The 26,203-nt window shown below is 47.9% G+C and overlaps 13 protein-coding genes across 13 annotated transcripts; 8 read left to right on the plus strand and 5 right to left on the minus strand.

Annotated features, from left to right (window-relative positions):
- Positions 1-171: 171 nt before the first annotated feature.
- Positions 172-1,046, plus strand: EDB93DRAFT_1104350 (uncharacterized protein; the record flags this gene model as incomplete). The annotated part of the gene is made up of 5 exons (XM_041447404.1): positions 172-281; positions 316-320; positions 344-378; positions 428-523; positions 576-1,046. The coding sequence occupies 5 exons, from the start codon at positions 172-174 to the stop codon at positions 1,044-1,046; spliced, it is 717 nt and encodes a 238-aa protein (XP_041307323.1).
- A 770-nt stretch (positions 1,047-1,816) lies between these two features.
- EDB93DRAFT_1104351 (PIN domain-like protein) lies at positions 1,817-3,391 on the plus strand (the record flags this gene model as incomplete). Its single annotated transcript, XM_041447405.1, has 8 exons — positions 1,817-1,901; positions 1,973-2,055; positions 2,117-2,140; positions 2,181-2,223; positions 2,256-2,527; positions 2,586-2,701; positions 2,762-2,792; positions 2,942-3,391. The coding sequence occupies 8 exons, from the start codon at positions 1,817-1,819 to the stop codon at positions 3,389-3,391; spliced, it is 1,104 nt and encodes a 367-aa protein (XP_041307324.1).
- Positions 3,392-3,867: 476 nt separating this feature from the next.
- Positions 3,868-4,333, plus strand: EDB93DRAFT_1250874 (uncharacterized protein; the record flags this gene model as incomplete). Its single annotated transcript, XM_041453076.1, has 2 exons — positions 3,868-4,033; positions 4,095-4,333. The coding sequence occupies 2 exons, from the start codon at positions 3,868-3,870 to the stop codon at positions 4,331-4,333; spliced, it is 405 nt and encodes a 134-aa protein (XP_041307325.1).
- A 96-nt stretch (positions 4,334-4,429) lies between these two features.
- Positions 4,430-4,720, plus strand: EDB93DRAFT_1250875 (uncharacterized protein; the record flags this gene model as incomplete). Its single annotated transcript, XM_041453077.1, has 2 exons — positions 4,430-4,604; positions 4,656-4,720. 2 exons carry the CDS (start codon positions 4,430-4,432, stop codon positions 4,718-4,720), a joined length of 240 nt encoding a protein of 79 aa, XP_041307326.1.
- Positions 4,721-5,186: 466 nt separating this feature from the next.
- On the minus strand, positions 5,187-6,436 carry EDB93DRAFT_1086129 (uncharacterized protein; the record flags this gene model as incomplete). The annotated part of the gene is given in 6 exon segments (XM_041445958.1): positions 5,187-5,495; positions 5,550-5,777; positions 5,896-6,037; positions 6,060-6,154; positions 6,195-6,205; positions 6,217-6,436. Coding segments are annotated over 6 exon segments (1,005 nt in total), but the record flags the coding sequence as incomplete, so codon positions are not given.
- A 673-nt stretch (positions 6,437-7,109) lies between these two features.
- On the plus strand, positions 7,110-8,851 carry EDB93DRAFT_1104353 (uncharacterized protein; the record flags this gene model as incomplete). The annotated part of the gene is made up of 7 exons (XM_041447406.1): positions 7,110-7,207; positions 7,276-7,404; positions 7,455-7,638; positions 7,704-7,859; positions 7,919-8,158; positions 8,214-8,462; positions 8,522-8,851. 7 exons carry the CDS (start codon positions 7,110-7,112, stop codon positions 8,849-8,851), a joined length of 1,386 nt encoding a protein of 461 aa, XP_041307328.1.
- Positions 8,852-9,002: 151 nt separating this feature from the next.
- On the minus strand, positions 9,003-9,560 carry EDB93DRAFT_1250878 (uncharacterized protein; the record flags this gene model as incomplete). Its single annotated transcript, XM_041453078.1, has 4 exons — positions 9,003-9,181; positions 9,227-9,316; positions 9,364-9,425; positions 9,484-9,560. The coding sequence occupies 4 exons, from the start codon at positions 9,558-9,560 to the stop codon at positions 9,003-9,005; spliced, it is 408 nt and encodes a 135-aa protein (XP_041307329.1).
- Positions 9,561-11,464: 1,904 nt separating this feature from the next.
- Positions 11,465-12,509, plus strand: EDB93DRAFT_1285305 (uncharacterized protein; the record flags this gene model as incomplete). The annotated part of the gene is made up of 5 exons (XM_041454498.1): positions 11,465-11,588; positions 11,647-11,770; positions 11,824-11,974; positions 12,050-12,255; positions 12,305-12,509. The coding sequence occupies 5 exons, from the start codon at positions 11,465-11,467 to the stop codon at positions 12,432-12,434; spliced, it is 735 nt and encodes a 244-aa protein (XP_041307330.1). The 3' UTR covers positions 12,435-12,509.
- A 1,062-nt stretch (positions 12,510-13,571) lies between these two features.
- EDB93DRAFT_1148832 (uncharacterized protein) lies at positions 13,572-14,048 on the minus strand. Its single transcript, XM_041449592.1, has 2 exons — positions 13,955-14,048; positions 13,572-13,901 (listed from the first exon to the last, which is right to left on the minus strand). Exons 1-2 carry the CDS (start codon positions 13,982-13,984, stop codon positions 13,674-13,676), a joined length of 258 nt encoding a protein of 85 aa, XP_041307331.1. The 5' UTR covers positions 13,985-14,048; the 3' UTR covers positions 13,572-13,673.
- A 414-nt stretch (positions 14,049-14,462) lies between these two features.
- On the plus strand, positions 14,463-14,863 carry EDB93DRAFT_1250881 (uncharacterized protein; the record flags this gene model as incomplete). Its single annotated transcript, XM_041453079.1, has 3 exons — positions 14,463-14,495; positions 14,545-14,601; positions 14,648-14,863. 3 exons carry the CDS (start codon positions 14,463-14,465, stop codon positions 14,861-14,863), a joined length of 306 nt encoding a protein of 101 aa, XP_041307332.1.
- A 2,435-nt stretch (positions 14,864-17,298) lies between these two features.
- Positions 17,299-18,089, minus strand: EDB93DRAFT_1285309 (uncharacterized protein; the record flags this gene model as incomplete). The annotated part of the gene is made up of 4 exons (XM_041454499.1): positions 17,748-18,089; positions 17,590-17,697; positions 17,440-17,538; positions 17,299-17,392 (listed from the first exon to the last, which is right to left on the minus strand). Coding segments are annotated over exons 1-4 (619 nt in total), but the record flags the coding sequence as incomplete, so codon positions are not given.
- A 668-nt stretch (positions 18,090-18,757) lies between these two features.
- EDB93DRAFT_1285312 (uncharacterized protein) lies at positions 18,758-20,159 on the plus strand (the record flags this gene model as incomplete). The annotated part of the gene is made up of 8 exons (XM_041454500.1): positions 18,758-18,888; positions 18,944-19,023; positions 19,051-19,144; positions 19,196-19,319; positions 19,369-19,586; positions 19,633-19,777; positions 19,828-19,959; positions 20,010-20,159. The coding sequence occupies 8 exons, from the start codon at positions 18,758-18,760 to the stop codon at positions 20,157-20,159; spliced, it is 1,074 nt and encodes a 357-aa protein (XP_041307334.1).
- Positions 20,160-21,651: 1,492 nt separating this feature from the next.
- On the minus strand, positions 21,652-26,091 carry EDB93DRAFT_1250884 (uncharacterized protein; the record flags this gene model as incomplete). The annotated part of the gene is made up of 8 exons (XM_041453080.1): positions 21,652-22,073; positions 22,135-23,356; positions 23,430-23,822; positions 23,872-23,971; positions 24,033-24,800; positions 24,854-25,138; positions 25,204-26,004; positions 26,069-26,091. 8 exons carry the CDS (start codon positions 26,089-26,091, stop codon positions 21,652-21,654), a joined length of 4,014 nt encoding a protein of 1,337 aa, XP_041307335.1.
- Positions 26,092-26,203: the final 112 nt, after the last annotated feature.

Consider the following 26,203-nt stretch of genomic DNA (forward strand, 5'->3'; position numbering starts at 1 on the left):
ATTAAAGCATCAGTACATGATATTCACGTTGAGTTAAACACTTACTTATACCGTCAATAGCCTGCAGCATGGATGACATGATGCTGATTGTTGAGTGTGATCGAAGACTTAGAGATTTGAAAGCTTGACATGTTAGCACGTGACTCACATCTGTTTCGAATTTGTTCAACAATGTTCAACCCCAACAACAGTGAAGTGTCGAAGACTGGAAACATGACCATGTCAAACACAACAGCTCTCAAAGCTCACCAATTTTCAAGCTCGACATTCCATCCAGATATGTGAGTCGCTGAATCAGAAGATGTGATTCTACAGCCTTTGTCAGTCTCAATATGGTTTTCAGGTGCAGTACCTCGTCACCTTGCTCATTCGAATATTGTATGTGATCTTTCTTGGATAATGGCTATTTATACTGATGAAAATTTAGCCCATTGAAATCACCGTGGCTCTGAAGGACGAATTTAAATTGTTCACAGTACTGGTAATCGAGATAGCGTCTCAAAAGGCTCATCCCTTGAATAATGTATGTATCTGCACAGACTTTGGCAATGCAACTGACCTTGATGCATTCGAAGTTCATAAACTTCCGTCAATCTCCCTCTGTGCCTGATGATGACATGTTGTTTTCCTTCCTCCCACTGCCACCAACATTCGATCATGCTGATTCGGACCACTGGGCAGAACTCTTGGGCAACATTCAAACATGGCTCGTGAAATCCGCGGATCCGACAATGCCTGAATGGACTTGGGGTCGGGAAGCATTCTGGTATGCATTCATCGCTACCCATCCTGACTTCCCAAGTGGGAAGTGGTCTTTCTGGGATCCCAGCATTCCCCTCGAGGGCCAATTTATTGAGGAGTGGGTGGAGGGTGGTGGTGATATCAGTATGACCATCGGAGATACTGATGAAGAGCTCACCATTGTCTCCACACACCATGATACTCTGGACTACATTTGGTCCGAATTTTCGAGACACATCGCGCTTTTCTATCAGTTGCTACTTCATGATTTTCTCCCATTCAACATTTCGGAACACTCGGCATGATATATAGGATACCATATATTGTATTATGGCTATATGTTGTGTTTAAATAAATATGTATATTCAAAGACAAGCTGGACTTCATGATCGTGTTCCCTCATGATTTGCAATGCGAAGCATGATAACTGTGGCAGAACACGTCTATAACGCCCTATACTTGTCATGTGAAAATTATGTATCTTGCATCCTATGCTATACAAGTAAGGCTGCTGTTATGGTTTCTATACTTGCATTGTACATATTGTACACCTTTTGTATATTAATCCTATATCTTGTTTCATTCGCTGTGCATTTATTGGTGTCATTGCCTTGTCGATACTTTACTCCCAACCCGGGAACATGCTAATTTTGTATGCTGATTCAGTGTATTTCCGAAGAAGCACTGATCACCTGCAAATTGACGGTCCAGCACAGGCTGACCAATCTGGCACCGCCACCACACCACGCACCACCCAAACCAAGAAGGATGCGACCCCAGGCAGCTGCAGATGTGAGCCTTCGGAGATGAAGAAAAAGAGGACGGGAGGACGCCGGAGCTGCACTTGACGTCGTAGACGGAAAAATGGGACATTTTTGAGCTGCCGATGAGCTCGAGCCACCACTGGGTGAGGTGGGGATCTGGATTAGTGACTAAGGTGAGCACAAGCGCAACAATGCAGGAAGATGCCAAACTGACTGCAAATTTCCCACATCCTGACCGTCAATCTACCATCTGGACGGTGCTGAGGTTTTGGTGAGTGCATGTCTTTCTCTGCATGAAAAATCTGACCATCATGCTGATGGACTGCAAATTGACAGTCCTCGGCTTTGCAGTCATGGCGGCTGCACTGCCGCATAGCCACCTGATTTATAATATAGGTAAGTACTCACCCTACCACATTGTTCTCTCTTCCTCCTCTTCTCCTCACCGTCACATCCACTGTCCACAGTACATGATCTTCTCTCTTGGACGTACAACGGCTGCAGCTCATTCTTCTCCGGCACCACAATGGGCATCAATCATCTATGGGAGGTATGTACTATTATGTGGCCTGCTTTTCATGTGATGGAGACCTCATGCACTCGCTTCACAGGTGCTTGACCCTGCTGCGACGACGGTACCCATTGTGTCCCTCGCCCTCTCAGATTGATTTGCAGGACCTGCCCCTCACCTGCCCTATGTTGTGGGCATTGATGCAAGGTACGTGATCACAATGTCGGGTGTCTGTTCAGATGCTAAAAATTATGAGTGCAGCGGATGGTTCGAACAGTGCCAACAAGGAAAATGGCAACACGTGCATTCTCAAACTGGAATGAACCCTGCGCTCCGCACCTTTTTATTTCGCCTGGCTTGGCTTGCATGCTTCTTGGTGCAACTCATCTTCTGTTATGATGGCGACCAGCGGCCAGAGGTCAAAAGAGTGTGCCGCATGTCTACAAGAGACCATTGGATGGTCAAGCCCACACAACGCATCCTGAACGCCTTCAACACACAATGGATCACTGTGTGTCGTCTTTCTTTTCCTCTGTTCTCACTGTCAATGTCATTTTCTGCTGTCTTAGGCTGCGGGTGAAGCTGAAGCACAGCTAGCATTGATGAACAATGCTGGAATTATCAATGCTGTCATGACAGATGACAGTGACATCTTCGTCTTTGGAGCTAAGACAGTCATTCGGAAGTGAGTGTTTCTTTTTTTTTGTGTGTGTGGGCAGTTTTTAAGCAGGGATTTTTTTCTTAGTTCGACATTCTCATCCGACGCAACCATCAAGGTGTACACCACAAGCACTATTCAGGAGCACGTGGAACCCTGCCTTGTCAGGTGATGCCTTTGTGACGATGGCTATCTGCTGTGGCGGCGACTATGATAAGGCAGGTCAACTAACCTACAGATGACTTTTATTGCTAACATCTTCATCAGATTGGTCTTGCTGGCTGTGGCCCTGAGACTGCCCTTTGTCTTGTTCACTGCATGAACATCAGTATATTGGCGCATGATGGTATCCCACTAGATGAAGCCCTGAAACAGTGGCGGGATGCTGCTCGGTATCACCTTACAGATGATCCCACAGGCAAACTCAGCCGAGCTCATCCTGCACTGGCCCGCTCGCTCACTGAGTCATTTCCTGATCCCAATGTCATCAATCTGTATGCGCAACCTGCTGTCACCCCGCTTGCCGAGTTGCCTGCTGTGCAATCTCCTGCCCTGCCTGATCTTGCTCCACTGGCCTTGGTCATCCAACAACTCCTGGGCTGGGAGCCGAAAAAACTTGTCAGCACGTTTCATTCCACCATCTGGCCCGTTGTTGTCTTACATGAAATGCTCAAGGACCTTGCCAACAATTCGCCAACAAGTGACGAGGTGTGTTAGTTCCCTACTCATTTTATTCTATGTTACTCTGATGCTGTGTACAGAATGATCTTGCCCCTTGCTGCACAAGGGCTGTGTTTCAATGCCGTGCTAGGCGCCCTAAGAAAGTGCTTGCAGGGATTGTGGGACATGATAATGACATACCTGTCTGTGATTTGGAGCGAGCCACACTCCAGCTGCTTGATGGGCTGACTGGAGACTCTACTAGCCAAGATAATGAGACATCACGAAGCAGCAAGTACATTCGGGTGTGGCTCGTGGACCAGATATATGACTGCTGGGTGCAAACAATGGTCCCACTGCCTGCAGGGCCTTCTAATTCTTGTGCAAAAGATTCCAACTAACCTAGTATCATAATGTAATTGTATCTCATCATTTCTTCTGTGAATCTTTTCTTTAGTCTGCTCTCACACTTGTACTGTTTTATATTTATATACTATCTCACATTTTAGCATTTGTCTTTTCAGTTGCACCACATGCCTTCATGCACACCACTCGCGCCTATAGACGTTGATCGTCCACCTCATCCTCGTGACTACTCTAGTTCCTCGTGTGAGGGGCCAAGTTGTGGGCCAACTGGTCACCAAGCCCTTCTCCTTCATCACCCTATTCCCCAGCAGCAGGTGCAAACAGAAGAGCTCTGTAATTCTGCCGTTCATGGTCCTGGTCAATACAATGACCACTTCCCTGGCCGTCTGCTCAGGGTCCCTTCGACCATCCACTTCGCCACCGCCACCACACAATTTACGTGTCCAATCTCCAGGTCCTGGGTACCCCAACTATCCTCCATCAAATAGGCAACCTGTGGGACCTGCCCAGCCCAGCCTGTCACAACGATTGCTGCCTAATTACCCTCGTGAAGCTCCTCGCCTAGAGCATGATACGGCATGGGATCGTCGCGGGCCACCTCCTGAACATCATCATGAATTGGAGCGTGAATGAGAGCATCGAGGACGCCCTGAGTACCCCTCACATCCTTCGCAGCAACCCTATTATCCCTCACGTTCTCCCAGTCCTCGTGGACACAGTCCAATTGAGATGTCTCCTCGCTCTGCACATCCGTCCGCACACCCATCTCGTGCATACTGGGACTCCAAGCCCCCTAGTGGTCCCCCTCATCCTCATTCACCTGCAGGTCCTCCTGAGGGTGGCCACTGGCGATACGACCCTGCATGCGAACAGGAAAGAGACGCATGGGAGTATGAACAGGAACGTCAGCTGCATGAGCAATGTAGGCAGTCGATGGGTTTCACAACTTCGCCAGAAGGCGCTCGACATGCACTTCCTCATCATATGGGGAGCAACTCGCGCCCTTCTGAGAGCCCATGACCCACTCCTGTTCCTGATTTGTGCGACCACAAACGGAAGCCAGTGAATGATAGCAAGGATTTGGACACGCAGAGCATTGCTGGTACCGGCATCATTGGCGAGGCACCTAAGAAGGAGAAGAAGCGAAGGCAGCGATGCGCCAAGGATGACTCCAGTCAGTCAGATTCTAACAGGCATTGACACCATATTATTGCCAATCACTCCGTCCTTATTATTATATGTAGATACTATCTCACATTTTAGCATTTGCCTTTTCTATAGCAGAACTTTGTGGTTTGCCGCCAAACGACCAGGATACATCACTCTTAGGGTTAGGGTTAGGGTTATACCATAATTGGAAATCTGTCCCAGGACGGCCCTAGTCTAGGGTTGGGTTCTGAATGTGGCTACAGCAAGAGACTACAAATTGTTATCTCACATTAAAATATATTATGTATGATTACTATCCAGTGTACATAGTACAGTCTCAAGCACAATGACAGGTTCTACCACAAGCATGGCAAGGGTCTTTCCTTGGCCTGTTAGGATTCATATAGTGCTCTCGCTTCTCCCGAGGATTGTCATTCCACGACAACAGGTACTTGAAGATTGTACCTGGATTGTCAAAATTTTCGGCCCATCCTCCCCAATCACATATGTCTCCAAAGTCCCATCTGCATACCTTGTATAAGAATTGACATCCACCTCGTCGGAAGGAGTGAGTACCATAAGGACGTGGGTCCACGCCAATATCCAGGAGGTTATTGCGAAAACACTCAAGGAATGCATCAGAGGTCTAGGCCAGATAAATGAGAAGAAGCAGCATTGCCAATAAGCATATGACACTTACCATACCATCTGTGGGATTCACACTAATACTGTCAGTACCAATTTTCTTCCGAAAAATAAACCCATCGAGATTCTCACACCTCTCCCTCGCTAACATCCACCACACTGCAAACATTCGCACCAAGCACATCCACGGACGTTGCTCGTCAGCATACACATAGAATGGTGCTATCCCTGTACAGTCACTGGTCAGCTCCAATGTGTTGTGCATACTCATCAAGCAACGCACCTCCATATTGATGGGTTTTTCTGAATGGCAGTTCGAGTCTCACACGGAAGTCAGCAGGTTGGAAGCCCTCACCCTGAAGCAATAGTTTGGCAGAAGCATCAAGCCAGTTTCCTTTAACCAAGTTGTCCTTGACTTGGAATGTGATATCTGCCCAGGTGATCCGCATTGCCTCGTCATAGCGCAGGAGACAGATCATCAAAACCAAATAAAGTAGCAGGAGCATACTGCGAATCACACTCTGCTGGATTTTCAGCCTTTCGCTTGCGAGATGTTGGCCCGTACTCATTGTGTGGTGTTGCCCAGAGAAAATCCCACAGGTGCTTCATAGTTGCTTCGTCCATGGCTCGAGCACTTGTAACAGCCTCCCCAGACCGTACCTAACAATAATGTCAGTCAGGGTTGTGATGGGAAATGTACAGAGCACTTACCTTTCTTCAACAAAGACTAACCATGTATTGTGAGACTGTGACTGAGAGCGATGGGTTTCCGATGGACTTTCCAGGGATTGTTGGATGTTGTGACCATGGTTGTGTCCCAAGCTTGTGGTCACGACCAAACTTGTGGCTCATGGCAGCTCGCATCTTCTGCGCAGTGCCATATGTCGCACATGGGACATTTGGAGGCTTTGCCTTGCCGGTCCAGATATTGTTTTCGTCGCATCTGCAAACTCTGAGTCAGTCATGCATAGCATGAGTTTCACATAGCACGACTTACTTGTCCATTATCCAGAGTGCGATCCACATCGGAAAGTCAGTAGGAAGATCAGGATAGAGGCCGTCGATATCATCAGCCAACACAACCTTGTTTATAGTCACACAAAATTCCTTGAATTGATTCCAGTACCTGCACTGCATGTTAACAAGTGCTGCAGAGAGAATATGATGTCACATACCACTGATAGTCGGAAAGAGTGGTGTCAACGATGACACCTGCCGAGGCCGTCTCAAGGCTCGCTGATAGTTGGTCATGGTGCGCTGGGACAGTCATGGTGGCAGCCGTCCTTTTACGTTTTGATGGCAGGGTGCTGGCTTCATTTGTACTGATGCGCAGTGTGCCACAGGCGGCCTGGTTGTCGACATTCGAAGCTATTGAGGAGGGATTCTACCTCCTCATCTTGGTCTTCAGCTGCGGCTTCAGTACTGATGCCTTGGGAGTCAACGAGATAAGCAGTGGCACCCTTCAGTTGAGCTAGAGACATAGCAAAAAATAAGTATAGCTGTGAGACGACTCAGACAAGTCCACGTGCGGATGCTTCCGATATAAGTTTGGTTCAATTTGAATTTAACAGCGAGAACTACCATTTGACACACCATACTCTCCCTGAGCAAAATCATGCTGGAATGCGGTGATGGAGAAGAAATACTCTGCCTACCAGTCCTCGGCCAGGAATACACACCTGGAACACCACTCGTCACCTACCAATTCCTGGTGTAAGCAAATCCAGCCCCTAAGACGCGCACAATGTACTGACACATTAATTGAACCTGCTTATGGACAGAACCCGAAGAACAACGAAAGCTGATGTACGAGAGAAACTCAAACAGTACGGAAGGCCAGTCAGCGGTAACCGAGAGGAAGTGTTGCAACGCCTTCAAGCATTCTCTGAAGACAATAAGGAATGGCTGAGGTACACAGCATCCAAATTATACAGGACCTGTTGACCCATGAGCATCATAGCTTGTTCCAGCCAAAACTAAAGCGAAAGCGAGGGGAACATACCTCTCGCAAGACATTGTCCCAGAAGCGGGTCGAGGATACATTTGGGGCAGCGCCACCAACTCTCACTTACAAGAGCAAGAAGAGTGCGGACCGCACTCAACGTGCTCTAACTGATAAGGATCGCTCTGCAAACACATCATGGGTGAGATCTGTGCCGAGAATGACAAAGAAGGTATTGCTCACTGCTACTGTGCATCTGTCATGCAGGCTACAGCTGTCTTCTCAGCATTTGGAATGCCAATGGACTTCAGCTGTGCGCCGGCCCTTCCAAAACACAGACGGACACAGATAGAACCGGCCCAACAGACTCTTGAAGTGCCGGCAGACTCAGAGCTGACGGGGTGTGGTTCCCTACATGAACAGGTAGATCATTTATCAATTTTTCAAGAAAAGACAACATTACCACCTGCTGACTTATGTAGGAGTCATTTGCCGTGTGCATGCGGAGAGTCGAGAACAATGTACAGTCAGTCAGAGATGACATATATAACATCGAAGGTAGTATCAACAAGGTGGCCACTCATGTCATGGATGTGAAGTCGTTGGTCAGCCGCTCCACACTGTCTCCAATTTGCGAGAACCACATTCCCCACCAAGCACAGCATCCTATGGGTCAATCTGCTGGTACAACTACTGCAGTACTGCCATCGTCAAGTCAGCCAGTCAGTTTGCCCCATTCAAATTTAAACACTGTACCTCAGCAGTCCATCCCCTCAGCTAAACTTGGCATTGCTCTGCTTGGCGATGAACGGTTTCGAGTACGACAAAACACGGGTCCCAGAGCCACCAACAATTCACCTTTCGAAGGATATTGATAGGTTGTGCAAGGAGTGGGAGAGTTCGAACTTGCTTTGTGTGGGTGGTCGTGGAATTCCTGTGAAATACTGGGGTGAGTTCTACAAGAGAGCAAAAGGTGCCAAAACAACAGCTTGGGATGCTCTAAGGGCTGAGTGGGGGAATTGGAAGGTATGGCCTTGATTCGTACTTCAGCACTACTGTCTTGATTAATCCAAACCTCTGTCTAGTTTATTGCCAGAGGAGCAGCCAGCGTTATCCAGATACTGCCTCCTTCTGGTGTGCATTCAGTGATGGAAATGGCAAGAAATTTTCTTATCAGCAAATCCTTAACTGCATCACCAAGCAGCGGACTGCTGCTGCAGCTCGAGATGCAAATAATGCACTGCACATTTTTTGGTGGAAATCTCGACCACCCATTGGCTCAGGGTGCATTCCGCTATGCCAAGGGTAGCAAAACATATCTATTACAAAAGGATGGCGCCATTGCAAAGAAATGGCGTGAACTTCTCTCGATGCGGCCAGACATCTCAAGTGTTCAACGTGACTCCTCTCAGTAGCGCTCTCGATCTTTTATTTTCTTTTGCTTGCATACAAACTTCTATAGTACATCAAAGTTTTAATCAAGTACCATACTTTAGCCAACCTGCAATCCTCACAGGTTCACTATTTCCCTATGACTTATGAATGTCAGCTCCGGTTTGAAACTTCTCATGCCAGTCGCCAATCAACAAATATACGAGAAAAGCCGGTGAGCGCTGGTAGTAATAGACGAGAGATGCCACTGAGTGCCGGTATGCCAATGCGCTCGAAGATATCATTGACAAACGAGTTCAGGATGGCCATGGCCTTGTTGGAGATACCGGTATCAGGGTGCACCTGCCTCAACACTGCTATGAAAGTCAGACACAATGAAAAAGTAGAGGAGGGCGTACCAATGCGCTCGAAAATGTCATTGACAAATGAGTTCAGGATGGTCATGGCCTTGTTGGAGATACCGGTACAGGGTGCACCTGCCTCAAACACTGCGATGAAAGTTAGACCTGCAATGAAGAAGTAGAGGAGGGCGTACCAATGACAAACAAGTTCAGGATGGCTATGGCCTTGTTCGAGATCCCTGGTATCGGGGTGCACCTGCCTCAACATTCGTTAGCCTTTCGGTAGTCTGTGCAGGTGCCTTGGGAGGCAGGACTCAACGAAGAAAAGGTAGAGGGAGGGCGTACCAATGCGCTCGGAGATATCGTTGACAAACGAGTTCAGGATGGCCATGGCCTTGTTCAAGATCCCTGGTATCGGGGTGCACCTGCCTCAACATTTGTTAGCCTTGTCGGCAGGACTCGACGAAGAAGAAGTAGAGGGAGGGCGTACCAAGATATCGTTGACAAACGAGTTCAGGATGGCCATGGCCTTGTTGCAGAGATCCCTGTATCAGGGTGCACCTGCCTCAACACTCGTTAGCCTTGTCAGGCAGTCTTTGCAGGTGCCTTTGAGGCAGTTGAGACGAAGTCTGGCTTAGGTGCCATTTGATGATCTGGGTGGGGCAGGAGATGAAGCGGATCAGTGAGAATTGATGGACGCACCAACAAAATGCGTCTGATCCTGTTTAGTCTTTGCAGGTGCCTTGGAGGCATCTGAGACTCTGACTTGGGTGCCATTTGATGATCTGATGGGTAGGAGATGAAGCGGATCAGTGAGAAACAGAAAGCGGTCCGACAGTGAGAATGATGGACGCACGAAACATTTCCAAAACACGTCCGATCCTACCCCAAAAATGGCAGTTCTTCGACGGACGACGGCGACAGTCGTCCGTTTCATCCTGTCTTGTGATCCGCGTCGTTGATCGATGGTGGTCGAGGTCCAGGTGGAGCGTGATTGGAAAATGAGCTCAAGGAGGAAGGCAGCGCTGTGGCTGAGTCGTCACGTGTCACGTTTGCAGGCAAACCTCACCGTCAATTTTTCACACGAAGTAATTTGAACAAAATCATAATGCGCACGGCCTCTAGCACTACTCAATCTACCATCCAATCATAGTCTGTACTCTCGCATTCCATTGCGGCCCTCTAGCACATCCCTGCACGCCTACATGAACCTTCCCAATCCTCTAAAAGCGCTATACTTCGTCCAGCATCTAAGCTCAGGGCCCGGCTCTTGTCCGTGCCATCGTTTGGTTTTCGCAAGGTACGTCACAGTGTGGTTGCGCGGCACTGTCATGATGCTTACAAACTGAACAATTTCAGTTCAAAAACGTTCGGACAAAGAAATCTCAACTCTGCGAACAAGCGGTAAGGTCTGTACACCAAACTAGTGTAACATTAATGCAGACCCATGCATTAGGGTTCGGGAATGCGGTCGCCTGCACTCCGAACGGCGACCCTCAGATGGCACCAGTCGTGACTACAAGTGCATGTGAGAAACATATCAGATGGTGCGTCATTGCTATTATGCACATGTTGGGCTTGGCAGGAACTTACGATGCTTAGTAGATGTCTGTCTTGGGCGAAACCCGAGATACAAATCCAGAGGCTGTCAACCTCGACCTCGTCGAAGATATGGTGCGCAGTCAGCTCATCGAACTCGTGAGTGATCTCAACTTTAATGATGAGATTCATCTGTGATGTGTTATCATAATGCTACTCTTGATCTCGCAAGCCCACATCCACGGGAAATATGTGAGCACAATCTTTGTAATGTTGTGCGCTGTGATTCTAATCATCATATCAGGACGTTTTTGGTCAAAGAGCATTCAGACATGAGTGGCTGAAGCAAGGAGTGTATAACACTAAAGTAAGTATATCAAGAGCACACTTGGATGGTTGGACGGTCCTGATCTCTCCCCTCTTGTCAACCAGGTGCTTCTCCTCCTGATTGGCATGATGAATGATGAGAATCTCCATGTGAAGGATACAACGGCGCGGACACTCGGACGAATCTGCAACCTTGTAATGGTATTTTACTGTCACGCGATCGACATTCTTGGTGTGTTTCATTCTGAGTTCTTCTCGTGTTTGTTTCACTAACTAAGTACCACTCGCAGCGGGTATGGGTGCAGGTATGGCCCCCAGTACCCAGGGGTTTATGCGTGCTGATCCCTACCTGTCGTTATCTACTATATGTAGTACCTGAATTTCTGAAGCAATCAACTATATTCCATTAATCTCGGGCGCTCGCTGACAATGCCTTTTGCCTTGAACGCTACCACCCTATCTATGGACGCAGAACCTCCACTCCCCTTGCCAGCGTGGGTTCGGTCGGCGCTTCCCTCATGCTTTGGGGTCCTCGGTTTCTTGCTTAGCTTCTGTGGACGCGTCATCACAACTGCCGCCTCTAACTGCCACTGCCTCGACACTTTCTGCAGTTACTGGTACTGCTGGAGCATCAGGAAGTCCTCGTACCACAGATATCGGATGGTGCGCTCGTTTCGTGGGCTGGATTTGCTGCGCATCTGTTCAGAACGCAGACGGTCACCATGAGTCTGGCCGGTTCATCCTTACCAGAATTAGACTGTGTGCTCCATCAAAATTTTGCTTGCTAGAACAGATACCGGTAACCCACGTATTTATGTCACACTTCGATTAATTCACTTCTCACTGCCAGCATCATCAGCTGCTTCGCCCTCTGACCTAGACCCAGATCCAGCATTCTCATACAAGTCCTATGTGCTTCCATTACAGTTGAAGGAGAAGGTAGCTGATATGATATCCCGTAGACTAATGTTAGCATTAATTAACGCGATTAGCCCCAAGTCATTCTTCTTGCAGGAGGAAACACGCCTTTCCGAAACGACACAAATCGCGAGCTACCATTTCGCCAAGAGTCTAATTTCTACTACCTCACAGGATGCTCTGTGCCTGGATCGTTCTTTCTCGCTTTGTACAGCTCCAGGGTGCATGAGACAGTCATGCGCGTTGATTGAGAAAGAGGCGGAGGTGGAGGAGATCTTCGTTGTGTCGTGCCGGCGTGAAGGGTACGAACGCACTAAATATCGATGTCCGATAACTCACCAATGACATCAGGGCCGTTCATCAAGCATATCTCCCTATCGTCGCTGCCTCCAGGAGAGCAGCTACGTTACACTACTGCTGTAATGACCGAGAGTTCACTACTGAAGTACTGATCCAGAGCATCGCAAATGGTGCGATGTGATGTTCATCGATGCGCTCACCTGATGAATCGTCAGCTTGATTGGTTTGAAAGCAATATGAAGGATTTCTGACTCAGGCCCCTCAACCCGCAGCGCGTTGCGACCTGTGAGTAGCCCTAGCGTTAATAATCATGGTGATTCTTGATCTTCGACTTATTCAAGAGTCCTTTAAGCAGGATTGGATCATCCGTGCGGGAGGTTCGTATAAGGTTTTAAATCCTAATAGGTTCCTCAACGTTCAATATCGGTGACAAAAGACTGTTGGCTGCCTCAACTCCAACTTCACTCAGGGCACCGAGTGCCGAGTACCTTGATTGAATATATGCAAAGCGTGCCCTTTATTTTCATCGCTAAAAACGATAAAGCCATATCTTACGACGCACGATCAACGTTTCGCACCCTCGAGGACTCACCAAATACCAGGCGCGTGTTTTAGCAGCTCGTAAAGAGTTTGTCCATCATAAAAGGGAAATACAGTGTTCCGGACATCCGATTCAGTCTGGACTAGTGACCGCGGCCTAACTTTCTCTGTGCTGTCAGCCTGGGGGACGCACTGGACTACTACCATATGTATCCGTTCTTATCTGATATCGCACCTTGAATAAATCCGCTTTCGAGCCGTAATAAAATTCTCGAACATCGTTTGAACAGCTTCCCTACCGAGGTTATCGAGTTAAAAAAATTTCAGTGTGCCGTTGGCTTCTAGCGCTAGGAATTCGGTAGTCTCCACGGAATTCGAAACGCCAGCCAGCTTCACTCGTGTTGGATATTTCTCAGAATCATGGGAGCTTCTGATCTGTACATCGGGAGATAAATGTATTATGGACAGCAATACTATCATGTACGTTTCGAGTCGGTCAGCTAGAATCTGCATATGATGTATGGTATAAGGTTGACGTGACACGATAATGACCACGAAAAGTCTCCACTTACACTGTTGGAGAAATTCATCATTTCGATCAATGTCAAGTTCTCCACAAGGTGAAACCTGCACCACAGTAAATAAGAAACTACCGTCCCGTCTTTCACATGTGACATGCTGGTCGCAGAATTCGTGAACAGGATAATCGACAATATTTGATTCTCCGGATTCTGATGATCCTGCAACCGACGTTCCCCATCATAGCACAAGCGTGTTCCAATATCACAAGAGGGAGCATAGAATGAGCCTACACGAGTACCTAGATCTATTTTATCTGGCTGTACTGTAAACAGAGTTTTGAATGCGAGGCAGTCAGAAATCAACGAGACCTGGACAGCGAGTCAAATTCATTCCTAATCACTTCATCGGCTCCATCCGCCGAAGGACGGCCCCAAGGATTAGTAGACCAACATTGCTCGATAAATGGCCAGCATTGCTCAGGGAGCTCAGGATAACGAGATCGAGAGGGCGTTTGCGACTTAGCTATGCAGAGTATGATGGCGGCATCGTTTGTGAGGTGATAATAGGGTGCTTTGTTAGTGAGGACCTACGAGTAGAGCTTTTCATATTAACGAGAGGCCAAAATTAACCCAGACGTACCTGCAGCATGATACCGTCAAACGAATACATGTCGCTCTGCTCGCTTGGCCGAACTTGAGAGCCATTCTCCCGCTCGACGAGTAGCTCAGGGGCCATCCATCGCATGTTTCCTTTGATTGCGGACGTCCAGGATGCCTGGGAGGCGGAGGGCACCTGAGTCAAAGATAACACTAGAATCAAAGCATATAGTTAGTATATTGACTGCCACAGGGTCATTGAGCTCGCACGGAGGCCTCCAGCCATAGCAGAGCTCTCACCTGCAGCAGGGCACAAAATAACTAATAGTAAGGAACAAAAACAAAGACATCGGTTTCGGTAATCATGTGACTGACGTGAAAGTTTGTCGCACAAGATTTCCCCCTCATACAAGCGTGTGTATTATTAGTAAGCAACGCTTAATCTAAATTTAGACTCGTCAATATTGCAAAATCCATATTCTATTCTAAATAAAGCTTAGCGCTGCGTACTTCAGATCAGCTTCAATACCACACAACATATCTATATCACAATGGCAGAAGACAATCTGAACCCCGCCGATTTCGTAAGGACATTGTATTTTGCATCCGCGTGAGTTCTCATAGCAAAATTAGATACCCGCGGATGCACTTCAAGTACCAGGGCCACTGTTAATCAGTGATTCCGCGATCGTAAGCATTTGACTTGTATCGTATTGGTTAAACTAAGCTAGTGTAGAATGTATGGAATACTGCAACTGATACGGCTCAATATCGCATCGAAAATCGCATCACCGTACCACCCATTCCGGTTCAAACGACTCTCGAAGACAAGTGTTGGGTAACGCTCATGGCGTTGCGCAGAGAGGAAGAGTTACAGGAAAAAATGAGGAACCTAGAAAACGCGTGGCGTGAGCTGACGGAGGTGAAGAAAGTGTTAGGGATAGTGAACTAGGATTGACGGAGGAAACGTTTGAAGATAGCGAGTCAAAGAGAGGTGGAGTAAGCGATCACGTTGACAGGCAGTGTGCCCCGACCATACAGTGTACATTTAATATCAATCTGCCCTCAAAGGCACCATGTTTTTTTGAGCGATCTGCGTTCGTTCGAACGGATAGGATCGCCTGGGACAACGTCACCCTCAACACGATTGTCATCCTCGCCTACAAGGTGCGGGCGAAGAGCGCCATCGATTTGACCTAAGATGCGGGAGAAAATTTGATATTAGGCTGCGAGACTGAATGTTGCCAAGTGTCTTGGTGCATGCAAGGGGGTATACGTCAAAGTGGGCCTTATTGCGAGTATTTCCATGAGCATCATCGTCAGAGCGAAAGAGTTCATGAACGGAATGGAGGTCAAGTAGTGCCCCGCAGGTAGAAAATTGCACCGGAGCGCGCCGAGGGACAATGAATCCCTGCTCGTTATAAACACTGATCTCGAACCCATCTTCGTCGAGTAAAGGAAGGCCCTAGATTAACCTCAGTCTGCATGGGATCGCCGCTGGATTTATCGTAAATGACACTACCTTCATTTTGAAAATTTGGAACTTCGCGCCATTCCCTGACATCGAGATAGCTATCAAAAACCAGTCAATATGGCGCCAAAGAAGCAGAAGAATGCGCACGTACCTTATATGAGTCGCCAAAGAGAAGGTAAACTGCCGAATATGAGTGTAATTGCGATCATTGTCCCAATTTCTGCGATCATCATCGAGGGCCCCATGGACAAGGAGAGGCTGGTTCTGTCCGTATCGGATAGTGACACCCACGGGCGCATTGTTGGTGAGAAAATTATCCTCTTTCCATGATGGAGGCGCCTGCACTACCGAGTCATCCCAGCCGGTGTTCAAGATATGACTGAGTCGCTTGAAGTCTTCCAGTCGCAGAATGATACGCCGGTGATTTTCATCGATCCTACCCCTTACAAATAACGCGGCTACATAAGGATGAGATTGATGCAAGCGTAAAATAAAACTTACAGAATATCTGTCGATTCCTTGACAGCGGCACGAGTGAGAGGGACCGGATAGCGCTCTCGGCAGTGGATGTCTTGGAGGAACATCTCAGTAAATGCATGGGCGATGAACATAACGATCATAAATGCATGGCACTGAGTCAGGGCAGTGCTGGGTACGCTGCTCTGGCATTGTCAGGGTTGGTTCGAAAAATGTTGTAGGAACTATTGCCGATAACGAGCCTGTGGCGTCCAGATAACAAACCCATTGCTCCCAAGGAGTCCTTATTGCGGTACATCGTACGCAGTTTTGTTAGAGTGACTGTGCGAGGAGGGGTAGTATTGAAATTTGTCACGTAATCCCGACCGGACTCTGCCTGCTGCTGGTACAGGGCAGCACGAACGTCCTCCTGAATATGCCCATCTCCAGCTGCCAGCTGCCGAGGAAATTCGGACACATTGAAAGGCATGTTATTGGGTTGCTCGTCCTCGTCGACATTATCATCGGCTACCGGGTTGTCATTGTTGTCGTCCTGCTCCCTACAGGAATGAAGGGGATGAACGCTGAAAACTTGAAGGAGAAAGGTACAAGAGAGCAGCTCACCGTCCAGCATGAAAAATATCCATGTTATAAATAAAATTCCTAGATACTAGTATGGGTTGTGAGCGTCGATTTGGAACAGGTGCGGCAGCGAGGAAGGAGCACTGGTAAAGTCGGTCAAGACAAGACTGTCTTATTTGAATGTATTGAAACGCGGGGACCTTGGATATATTATAACAATGAGAAGCGAGTTGACATGCAACGCTTAAATGCGTAGCCTCCGATCGGGCTAGTGTCACTAGTTATGCAAATCCCGGCATAAAACTGTTCTAGACAGTCACTGTAATTACATACCAGATAAGCCCTGTCACGACATTCGAGCTCAAGTTCGGCGTCGTGTAGCTCAGTGTCGCGCAGGAAACCCCCCCCCTCTCCCGTGGGTCCCTGAAGCAGGAGGATGGATACCCTGCCATGGTGGAATGAACTTCAATGAAGTTACCAGGGGCTCTGAAACTTTTGTAAATTATTATGTCTGTTCAAAGAGTTTAAACTTCGAATCTGGCCTTGAAGCGCAGCATAGCTGCGTTGCATTGATTGTGACGCCAAGAATATTTCACATCACCGAAATTACACAATTCAGACCATGAGCAATATCGGAGCTTCCATGGCTTCCATAAGTATCCGGCACAAGTCGGGATGTAAAATTACGCATACCTGCCATAAGAATCCCGGATCCGGCACGAGTCGGACAATGGTCGGAGAAACAAAATTACGTTCTAACTGCCATGCAGCATCGGGGTTTGCGATATTTGCCACCTCTGTCACTAGCCGTAGACAGCCACCTGTATGACGAAAGAGATGAGAAATTTAACTCTGCATAAAATCAAGGCTGCATACTTTGTGCTTGACATACTCTCCGATCTTATCAGCGACATCTGAAGAAAGGCCTTTCTCTTCTGTCATTTCTTTCTTCACTTCGATCCAGGGGAGCTGAACGCAATTAGAACAACATCGGGAATGTATCTCTATCAACCAACCTTATCCAACTTGTCCACAGCCGAGGATATCGATCGAATCTTGGCCTGTGGTACACCACAAACCTCGAAGATCCCATCAAGAATTTTGCGGTGATTTAGCTAGGTTGAAAGGCATCAGGGTAGATCCAGACCTTGTTTGAACAACTTGACCTTGGTGGTAAATTCTCCAACATCCAATCTCGTTAAGATAGTGCATAGTAGACTGATAAGCTCAGCATCTGGGATCACTGGGTCCCATACACCTGTACTATCCAAATCCTGTAACAAGTTATGCAAAATACCCCAGGAGTAAGTGAGAAAGTGCGTACTGCGTGTGAGAACTCGCGCATTCGGCCTTTCGACATCACAGGATTGTCTCTCCGGTAGACCTTGCCGACCTGCCAGATCTTCGCTTGGACCGTAGCACCAGCCATAGCTAGATACCGTGCCAAAGGAACAGTGTGATCGTACCGAAGTGCGAGCTGTTCACCCCCCTGGTCCATCAAGTCAAAAATGAGCTTTTGGTCCTCGCCGTACTTTCCGGTAAGCACGTCCTTACGCTCGAACACAGGCGTCTCAAGGGCGCTCCCACCGTATGATGTGAACACATCCTTAACGATGCGCTCGACATACTCCCGGCAAAACATTTCCGCAATGCCATAATCACGCGTTCTCTATGCAGCCTACTTCAGAGGTGTATGATCGCGGTGCACACTCGAACACACCTTTGGGAACTTGAAGATATCCTGAAAAGATCAAACGAGTTTCAGACACATCGGCTTGAGAATGGGCATTGGGCACTCACCTGGGCCGTAAACTCTCGAGGAACTGGAAGACCTTCTTGTATACACATCGAGCTTGAAGGTAAATCCAGGTTATACCATGAGTAGCATAGTACTTGTATCATGCCAATCTTGGACAATGACTGACCCAACTTGCCGCAGTACCATAAGTAAATTTTCTCAGGCCCGCACTGCCACTGCGGTCTCAGAATGGAATTTCTGACTGCCGTGAAAACTTCCTGGCAGTATGATCTATCATATACTGTAATTGTAGAAGGTAGGTGATACATCCACACCTTTCACCCTTACATGGTGATGTATCACGCCGCCCACCTATACACTGGCATACGTTCTACTTGCGAGAGGTATCAATGTGTGTATATCACGTGACTGAGTCTGTCCGCTTTTCTCTGATACATACTAAGTATTGCCTTGACATTTCATACGACATTCAGACCTATCTTAAATATTGCGGACCCCGTAGTGCCTGCATCATGGCGCGTCGTAAACGTTCTGACTCGACTGCCTCGTCTGATTTATCTGTGTCCTCGCATATGATGTCGACCTCCTCAGCATCGTCAGTGGAACCTTCAAGTTTACCTCCGAAGAAGGTCATGGTTTCGAACAAGGACACGAGGCCCAAGAAAAGACTCCGTTCGTTAGATCATGATGATGGGAAAAGGGCAAGGTAACTCAATTATTTCATTCCAAATGTTCTGGTCATTCATAATAATTCAATATAGAAAAAAAGAGTCCAACATCGATCCTCATGAGGAATTTCTCGCTGCTGCACGCTGTATAGCGCGCTGCATCGACGTGTTTTGTAAGACAAAACAACTAATTGATGTAGGTTTGGCTCTGCAGCAGCGCGATGCTGCGGAGAATGGTGAGCTATCGGAAGACGAAGATGCCCAGGTTTGTCGCGAGGAGCGACTCTCAAAGATGTAAGTCAATCTCAAATCTTAGTATGAACTAATTCTTTTATCGCTTCGCAGTTCATCTAAAGTCCAAGAACGATATAAAAGGAACTATGCTCGGCTGCTTCAGCTCGCTCCAAGCTTAAAACCTCTACTCGGCGACCCTCGGAAAGCCTCCGAGCTCGATACTATCATCAAGAAAGTGAGTGCATGCGCATTTATATATATTATGTACTTATTTGATCCATCAGATGGATGCTACTATCTCGGCTACTCGCTCTGAGGACACCTCACGTCTCAAGAGCCAAATCGGCCATTACGCAGCCTTCAGCACCAAGGGCCACCCAATACATCCGGCTATATACGACGGAAGTGGTTCGCGGACCCATTTGGGTATTAACCACCCTGTTCTAGCGCGTTTTCTCTGTCCGGTCAGGGAACTCGGGAGATTTTCAGAGGACGCCGACAAGTGAGGTTTTTTAAAGTTCATCTCACGTTAGTCTAATATTTCGCAGGGCACTTAAAGACATTCAGTGCGGCAAGGTTAACTTGACCGCATTCGATCTTCCCGCATTCCTATGGGCCGGAGACCCACCAGGTCAAGACTACGACGACGACAACATGTTCGAGGGCATGTTTGATGGCTACTTATTGGAGCGGGTAGGCGTTTTTTTGGTGTTGTTTTAGATTGACATTCCTTTGTTTATTAGACTATGCGGCACATTTTTACAAGTCCATCGAGTGCATATGGAGGGGAGACGCGCGCGACACGCACCTGCAACGCTGCTCTACACAACATGACCACAGTGGAAGCGGCACATATCGCCTATGGCTGTTTACAGGTGTGATTGCTTCAAACTTGCATACTGACGAGTCGCTCAATTTTATTCAGGTTCGTTTTGGTATCAGCGCTAAGAACGCTTGGTGCGAAATCGATGGTGCTTTCAACTACCGGGAATTCTACAACAACATCATCGAGCTTATCGAAGATTCACCTGATCAGGAGTGGAAAGAAGACCTCCTCAAAGCTTGGAATGTGTAAGGTTTTTTTATATCCTCAAGGTTCGCACTAACCCTCATTTATCTAAGAAAACTATTCAAGCACGAGAAGGGCCGTGACAACAGCAGTGCTAGAGATGGCGACAAAATCTCTTGCTCTCGTGAAGGCAGGAATAACGATCTAGCAAGATTCCACGCTCAAATGGCAGCACGTCGTGCAGCCAAGGCAATCCCAACACCAGTTCCTTCTACTCGCGAACCAACTCCAGCCCCACCCTGCGAGCCAACTCCACCTCCACCTCGCGAGCCAACCCCATCTCAGCCATCCGGTACTTAATGGATCCATGTTGCACACTTCCTTTATTTGCATTACTCGCGGACCGTCAAACGATACTCGTGTGTTATTTATCTCTATATTCTCGCTTTTATTTTCTCGCTGTCATGCACTACTGAACTGCTGTATTATTGACCTACTCACAGATTGTTCATATTCCTGTTCTATTGTCCATTCTCGATTACTCACGTTTCGCATACATAGGCTGGGAACGATACCCTCAATTGTACCTTACTGCTTTGTAATGTCATGTTTTTAATGCAATGTCTCATTATATTGGAATGACATCGCAATGACTGATTACTCTGAGCGAGATTTTGACAAATGCTTGATACACATTATATCGGAATGGAATGCAACGACACAGCATGACGTGGTGGACAATATGCCGGCGGTTATGCGTGCTTATATACGTTGTAGATATGGCGGCTTTGACAGATCTCCTAGCATTTTTCAGACAGCCGCCAGAAAATGACCCCCATACTTTTGACACGGGGTCTGTGATCTGTCTGCATAGACCTCACACGGACCAGCCAAAGTCTTTGTCACAATCGAGCCAACGAAAATGCTTGCTTATATATTTGGGTGGCAAAGTCATTGCAAGTAAGTATGAAACTCAATACAACACTGGATGCGCGTAATGTGAACCTGCCTTTGGCTGGTGGCTGCGAGGAGATTCACTACTTTCACTCCCACCCATGCGCAATTCTCCCTGAGTGGCAGGTTGCTTTCCCCTATTTACGCCTTGTTTTCGACGATGACGCTTCATGATCACCAGGAGACCCGCGCTTTGTGGAGGGGTCCAGGGCTGCCTCGAAGTGATGTGAGGACATATTGAAAAACGGTGGAGAATCAGCATTGACTGGCAAATGAGAAGGACCTTTTGGAAACGTGTAGATGTGTTTACCCTGAAAGTTGAAGCTAAGCTCAAACCCGCGTACTTGCAGCCTAGACAGCTACATATCACTTTTGAGCGATATTGAGATAATGTTTTCTCTCAGAGCTTTCCCTGCAGATGTGTTGATCAAACGCGTCGCATCGGCCTCGAAGCTATCCATCCAATCGTACAATTCAGTCAACGTGATCATGATACTACTGTGCTGCATTGTTCATCGATAATGAGATGGTCCAGTTTCTGGCATCGGCCCCATACTACTTACGTACTACTAATTGATTCCCCAAATTAACGGCTCTTCCCACCTTACGACCTCTTCTTTTTCTGACTGATCTCATCGGCGCTAGCGGTGGTGACCCTAGAATCGTCGTCCCAGTCGCGCATAGTTCTCTTGAAAGATAATGGGGAGGAAGATGATGAGGTGCTGGCTGCAGTTGAAAAATGGGAAGTAGTGCCTCCAAGGGTAGGGAGGGCCCGCGCCTTGACATAATGATTTTTCGCCAGATGGTCCGCTGTGCGTTTGCCCATGAGATACATAATTGCATCATACCCTCCGTAAGCGCCGCCTGTCTTGAGGAGGCGGATCACCTCCTCATGCTTTTCAGCAATCTCGGAGGATGTGAGTGCCTGGATGTCAATCCCCCACTTGGAAGAGAATAAGGCGCGGGTAGTGCAAGCTTTAGCCAGACCCAACCTGCACAGAGCGAGCGTGGTTATGCCTTTATTAGCTGACGGCGTAGATATCAGCTGTCTGAAAACTAGAGAAAACTCGGAAGATGAAAAACTGACAGTGCTTGCGGACCCACTCTTTTACATCCGATATTGATGATGTGGGGGACTGCGGGTCGTACAAGGCGATTATGAAAGTAGTCACCATCGTAATGAAAGGTTCTGCATTATTACCACCCTTTTTGGGGCGGGAAACCCACTCTAGGTTTCGTGTATATAACGCCAAATCATAAGATCCTGTTGGAATCCTAGCCTTCTGCAATGGGGGTGCATAAACACAAGGGACCAAACCGGAGAAGGCAATGGATACAATGAGGGCGAGACGATGAAGGGGAATCGAGGGGTTGAAGATAGTTCGCACGTAGTTGTAAGTGTCGGCGATATATTGAGAAGAACACGGCAGAGAAGCGTGATCAGTGTTCCATTCGATAGGCAAAACGACTTTGTGCAACACTGAGGCGAAATCGTTGAGGCGGACCTCATTAGCAGACCAATCTGCGCGGGAGTCGCGGAGCTGCACTTGCGCTGAGCTGTTCAAGACAGCCACCTGAATAGACTCTCGCCTCGTGAGAAAAGATGCTGACGGGACAGGTTTAGGGGCACCGGTAGCTCCAAGATTGAGCCACACATTATGAACGATGGTGGAGGAATGGTTACCCCTGTCAAGCGTGGGATTGGCCGTCCATGGAATGTGATTTATCTTGAGTGATTCGCAGACGTGAGAAACAGCCTCTGAGACAAAGAAATCAACATCCTTGCCCTGAATAGAGTCCCGACCCGCACACCGCTTCATTTCCTCGATAGCGACGCGCATTACAGCAAGAAAGTTGCCTCCAGCGATGAAGGGAGGTTGACGCCGAGGGAGATTAGTGGTGCTTTGCTTAATAACATTGTCGACGAAGAAGGAGATTGGTTTGTTACCCAGATGAGACGATGTAAGCTGAAGCGCGGTATTCCCATCATTTGTGTCGACAACGGCCCTTAGAAGATATGCGAGGGGGCCGGAATAGGAAAGAGGGTAGTCTTCGTCCAGCCATCGGCCCAGCGCTGTCTGTCTGTCTTTAGCAACACGACGCGCATGTCTGTCATCACCTTCGAGGGCTGGCTCAATCTCATGCAAAACTTTAGCGTGGACCAGATGTTTGACATCATCGAAATAAACCCTAAACGCTATTTCAGCTGCATAACACGCAATCCTCATCGCATGATTGTTGATATGGGGAAATATGTTTGCTGGCAAGAAATTGATGGCGTGTCTGATGGTAAATCGGGCCTCGTACGCCTACGCAAAAAGGTCTATTAGCCTCTGATATAGATTGGCGCATTTCGGGAAAAGGTAGGAAGAAAATACTTACCTCATAATATTCTTTGCTGTATGTCAGTTCCTGGGTCCTGCGAGATGATGTGAGAGGGCGCCGCGTGTCCTGATCCACTGGCCATAGTTCCTGTCGGATGACCAGCTTTCCCGTGTTGAGACTTCCGTAGGCTACAAAAGCGTCCGATATGGAGGGCAGTCCGTCATGAATGATACCTAGCGAAATCCAAGATCTATCCATTAGTCTCCGGCACAACACGCGCGCATTGCCGGTGTGGCTGAAATTGAGCGCCCGCTCGACCATTGATGTGAACTCGATGATGCAAGGATCGATCACTGCGCCATCAACTAAAGTGTTGCTGTGCATTTCCCAAATAGTTTCCAACAAAGCCGTCAAGGGGAAAGTAGCCCATGCAAATAGTGAAGGGATGCGCTGAGACAAATGAACCTCCCGAAAGAGGACAAATAAACTGATGACGTACGTTTGGCTGAAAGACCACAATGGTGTCTTTGATGGGAGACAGGACGGTGGGGTGGCTCCAAGTTTTGAGTAGCGGCCTTATGACATGGTCATATATATCGCTAGTTAATCAGTCAAAATATAAATGAGCCCGAATACCATGTAAAGGGGCGGGAGGCTAACCTTCCATTTCTAAATTCTTCGTTCATCCGATAAACATCCAGCGTGTACGTATTTTCAAATCGGAGAGCTTGAGGTTGGTTGTCACCAGACACCTTGTCGTTGAATCGTTCATGGGGGAGGCTATGGTTGCATTGCTGGAGGCGTCGAGTCCAGCGGCGTCTGGCAGCGTCTTTGGTCGTTGTTCCCGAAAGAGCAGCGGAAATCATGCCAAGTTGGACAGGGTGAAATTTTGCTTCATCCCGGACGCGATGAGACAATTCATTATAAATCTGGCAACTGATTCCGTGAAGAACAGAGGCACCGCGGATAAGATCGCCTGGGACAACGTCACCCTCAACACGATTGTCATCCTCGCCTACAAGGTGCGGGCGAAGAGCGCCATCGATTTGACCAAGATGCGGGAGAAAATTTGATATTAGGCTGCGAGACTGAATGTTGCCAAGTGTCTTGGTGCATGCAAGGGGGTATACGTCAAAGTGGGCCTTATTGCGAGTATTTCCATGAGCATCATCGTCAGAGCGAAAGAGTTCATGAACGGAATGGAGGTCAAGTAGTGCCCCGCAGGTAGAAAATTGCACTGGAGCGCGCCGAGGGACCCTGAATCCCTGCTCGTTATAAACACTGATCTCGAACCCATCTTCGTCGAGTAAAGGAAGGCCCTCTAGATTAACCTCAGTCCGCATGGGATCGTCGCTGGATTTATCGTAAATGATACCACCTTCATTTTGAAAATTTGGAACTTCGCGCCATTCCCTGACATCGAGATAGCTATCAAAAACCAGTCAATATGGCGCCAAAGAAGCAGAAGAATGCGCACGTACCTTATATGAGTCGCCAAAGAGAAGGTAAACTGCCGAATATGAGTGTAATTGCGATCATTGTCCCAATTTCTGCGCTCATCATCGAGGGCCCCATGGACAAGGAGAGGCTGGTTCTGTCCGTATCGGATAGTGACACCCACGGGCGCATTGTTGGTGAGAAAATTATCCTCTTTCCATGATGGAGGCGCCTGCACTACCCAGTCATCCCAGCCGGTGTTCAAGATATGACTGAGTCGCTTGAAGTCTTCCAGTCGCAGAATGATACGCCGGTGATTTTCATCGATCCTACCCCTTACAAATAACGCGGCTACATAAGGATGAGATTGATGCAAGCGTAAAATAAAACTTACAGAATATCTGTCGATTCCTTGACAGCGGCACGAGTGAGAGGGACCGGATAGCGCTCTCGGCAGTGGATGTCTTGGAGGAACATCTCAGTAAATGCATGGGCGATGAACATAACGATCATCAATGCATGGCGCTGAGTCAGGGCAGTGCTGGGCGCATTCAGTGCTGGGTACGCTGCTCTGGCATTATCAGGGTGGTTTGGTTCGAAAAATGTTGTAGGAACTACAGCCAGCCATAGTTGCTCCTGTAGGCGCGTTCCGATATACACCATGCGACCGATGGGGTTGAAAGGAAGGCAGGCAACGTTGCTATCAGGCCACAATCGGTGCGTGTTGGCGAGATCTAGGGTGACCTGCCAGTTATGATCGGCTCGAATTTTAGGTATTGCTGCGTCTAGTCCTTTGCGGTTGCCAACGTAGAGTGTATGGTCTATATAATGAGGACCAACGCGAGGAACTACGTTGGGGCCATCTTTTGGAATGGTATGGTCATTGCCGATAACGAGCCTGTGGCGTCCAGATAACAAACCCATTGCACCCAAGGAGTCCTTATTGCGGTACATCGTACGCAGTTTTGTTAGAGTGACTGTGCGAGGAGGGGTAGTATTGAAATTTGTCACGTAATCCCGACCGGACTCTGCCTGCTGCTGGTACAGGGCAGTACGAACGTCCTCCTGAACATGCCCATCTCCAGCTGCCAGCTGCCGAGGAAATTCGGACACATTGAAAGGCATGTTATTGGGTTGCTCGTCCTCGTCGACATTATCATCGGCTACCGGGTTGTCATTGTTGTCGTCCTGCTCCCTACAGGAATGAAGGGGATGAACGCTGAAAACTTGAAGGAGAAAGGTACAAGAGAGCAGCTCACCGTCCAGCATGAAAAATATCCATGTTATAGATAAAATTCCTAGATACTAGTATGGGTTATGAGCGTCGAATTGGAACAGGTGCGGCAGCGAGGAAGGAGCACTGGTAAAGTCGGTCAAGACAAGACTGTCTTATT

Source organism: Suillus bovinus, assembly GCF_016758785.1.
Source record: "Suillus bovinus strain UH-Sbo-P2 chromosome Unknown EDB93scaffold_31, whole genome shotgun sequence".
Taxonomy (NCBI): domain Eukaryota; kingdom Fungi; phylum Basidiomycota; class Agaricomycetes; order Boletales; family Suillaceae; genus Suillus; species Suillus bovinus.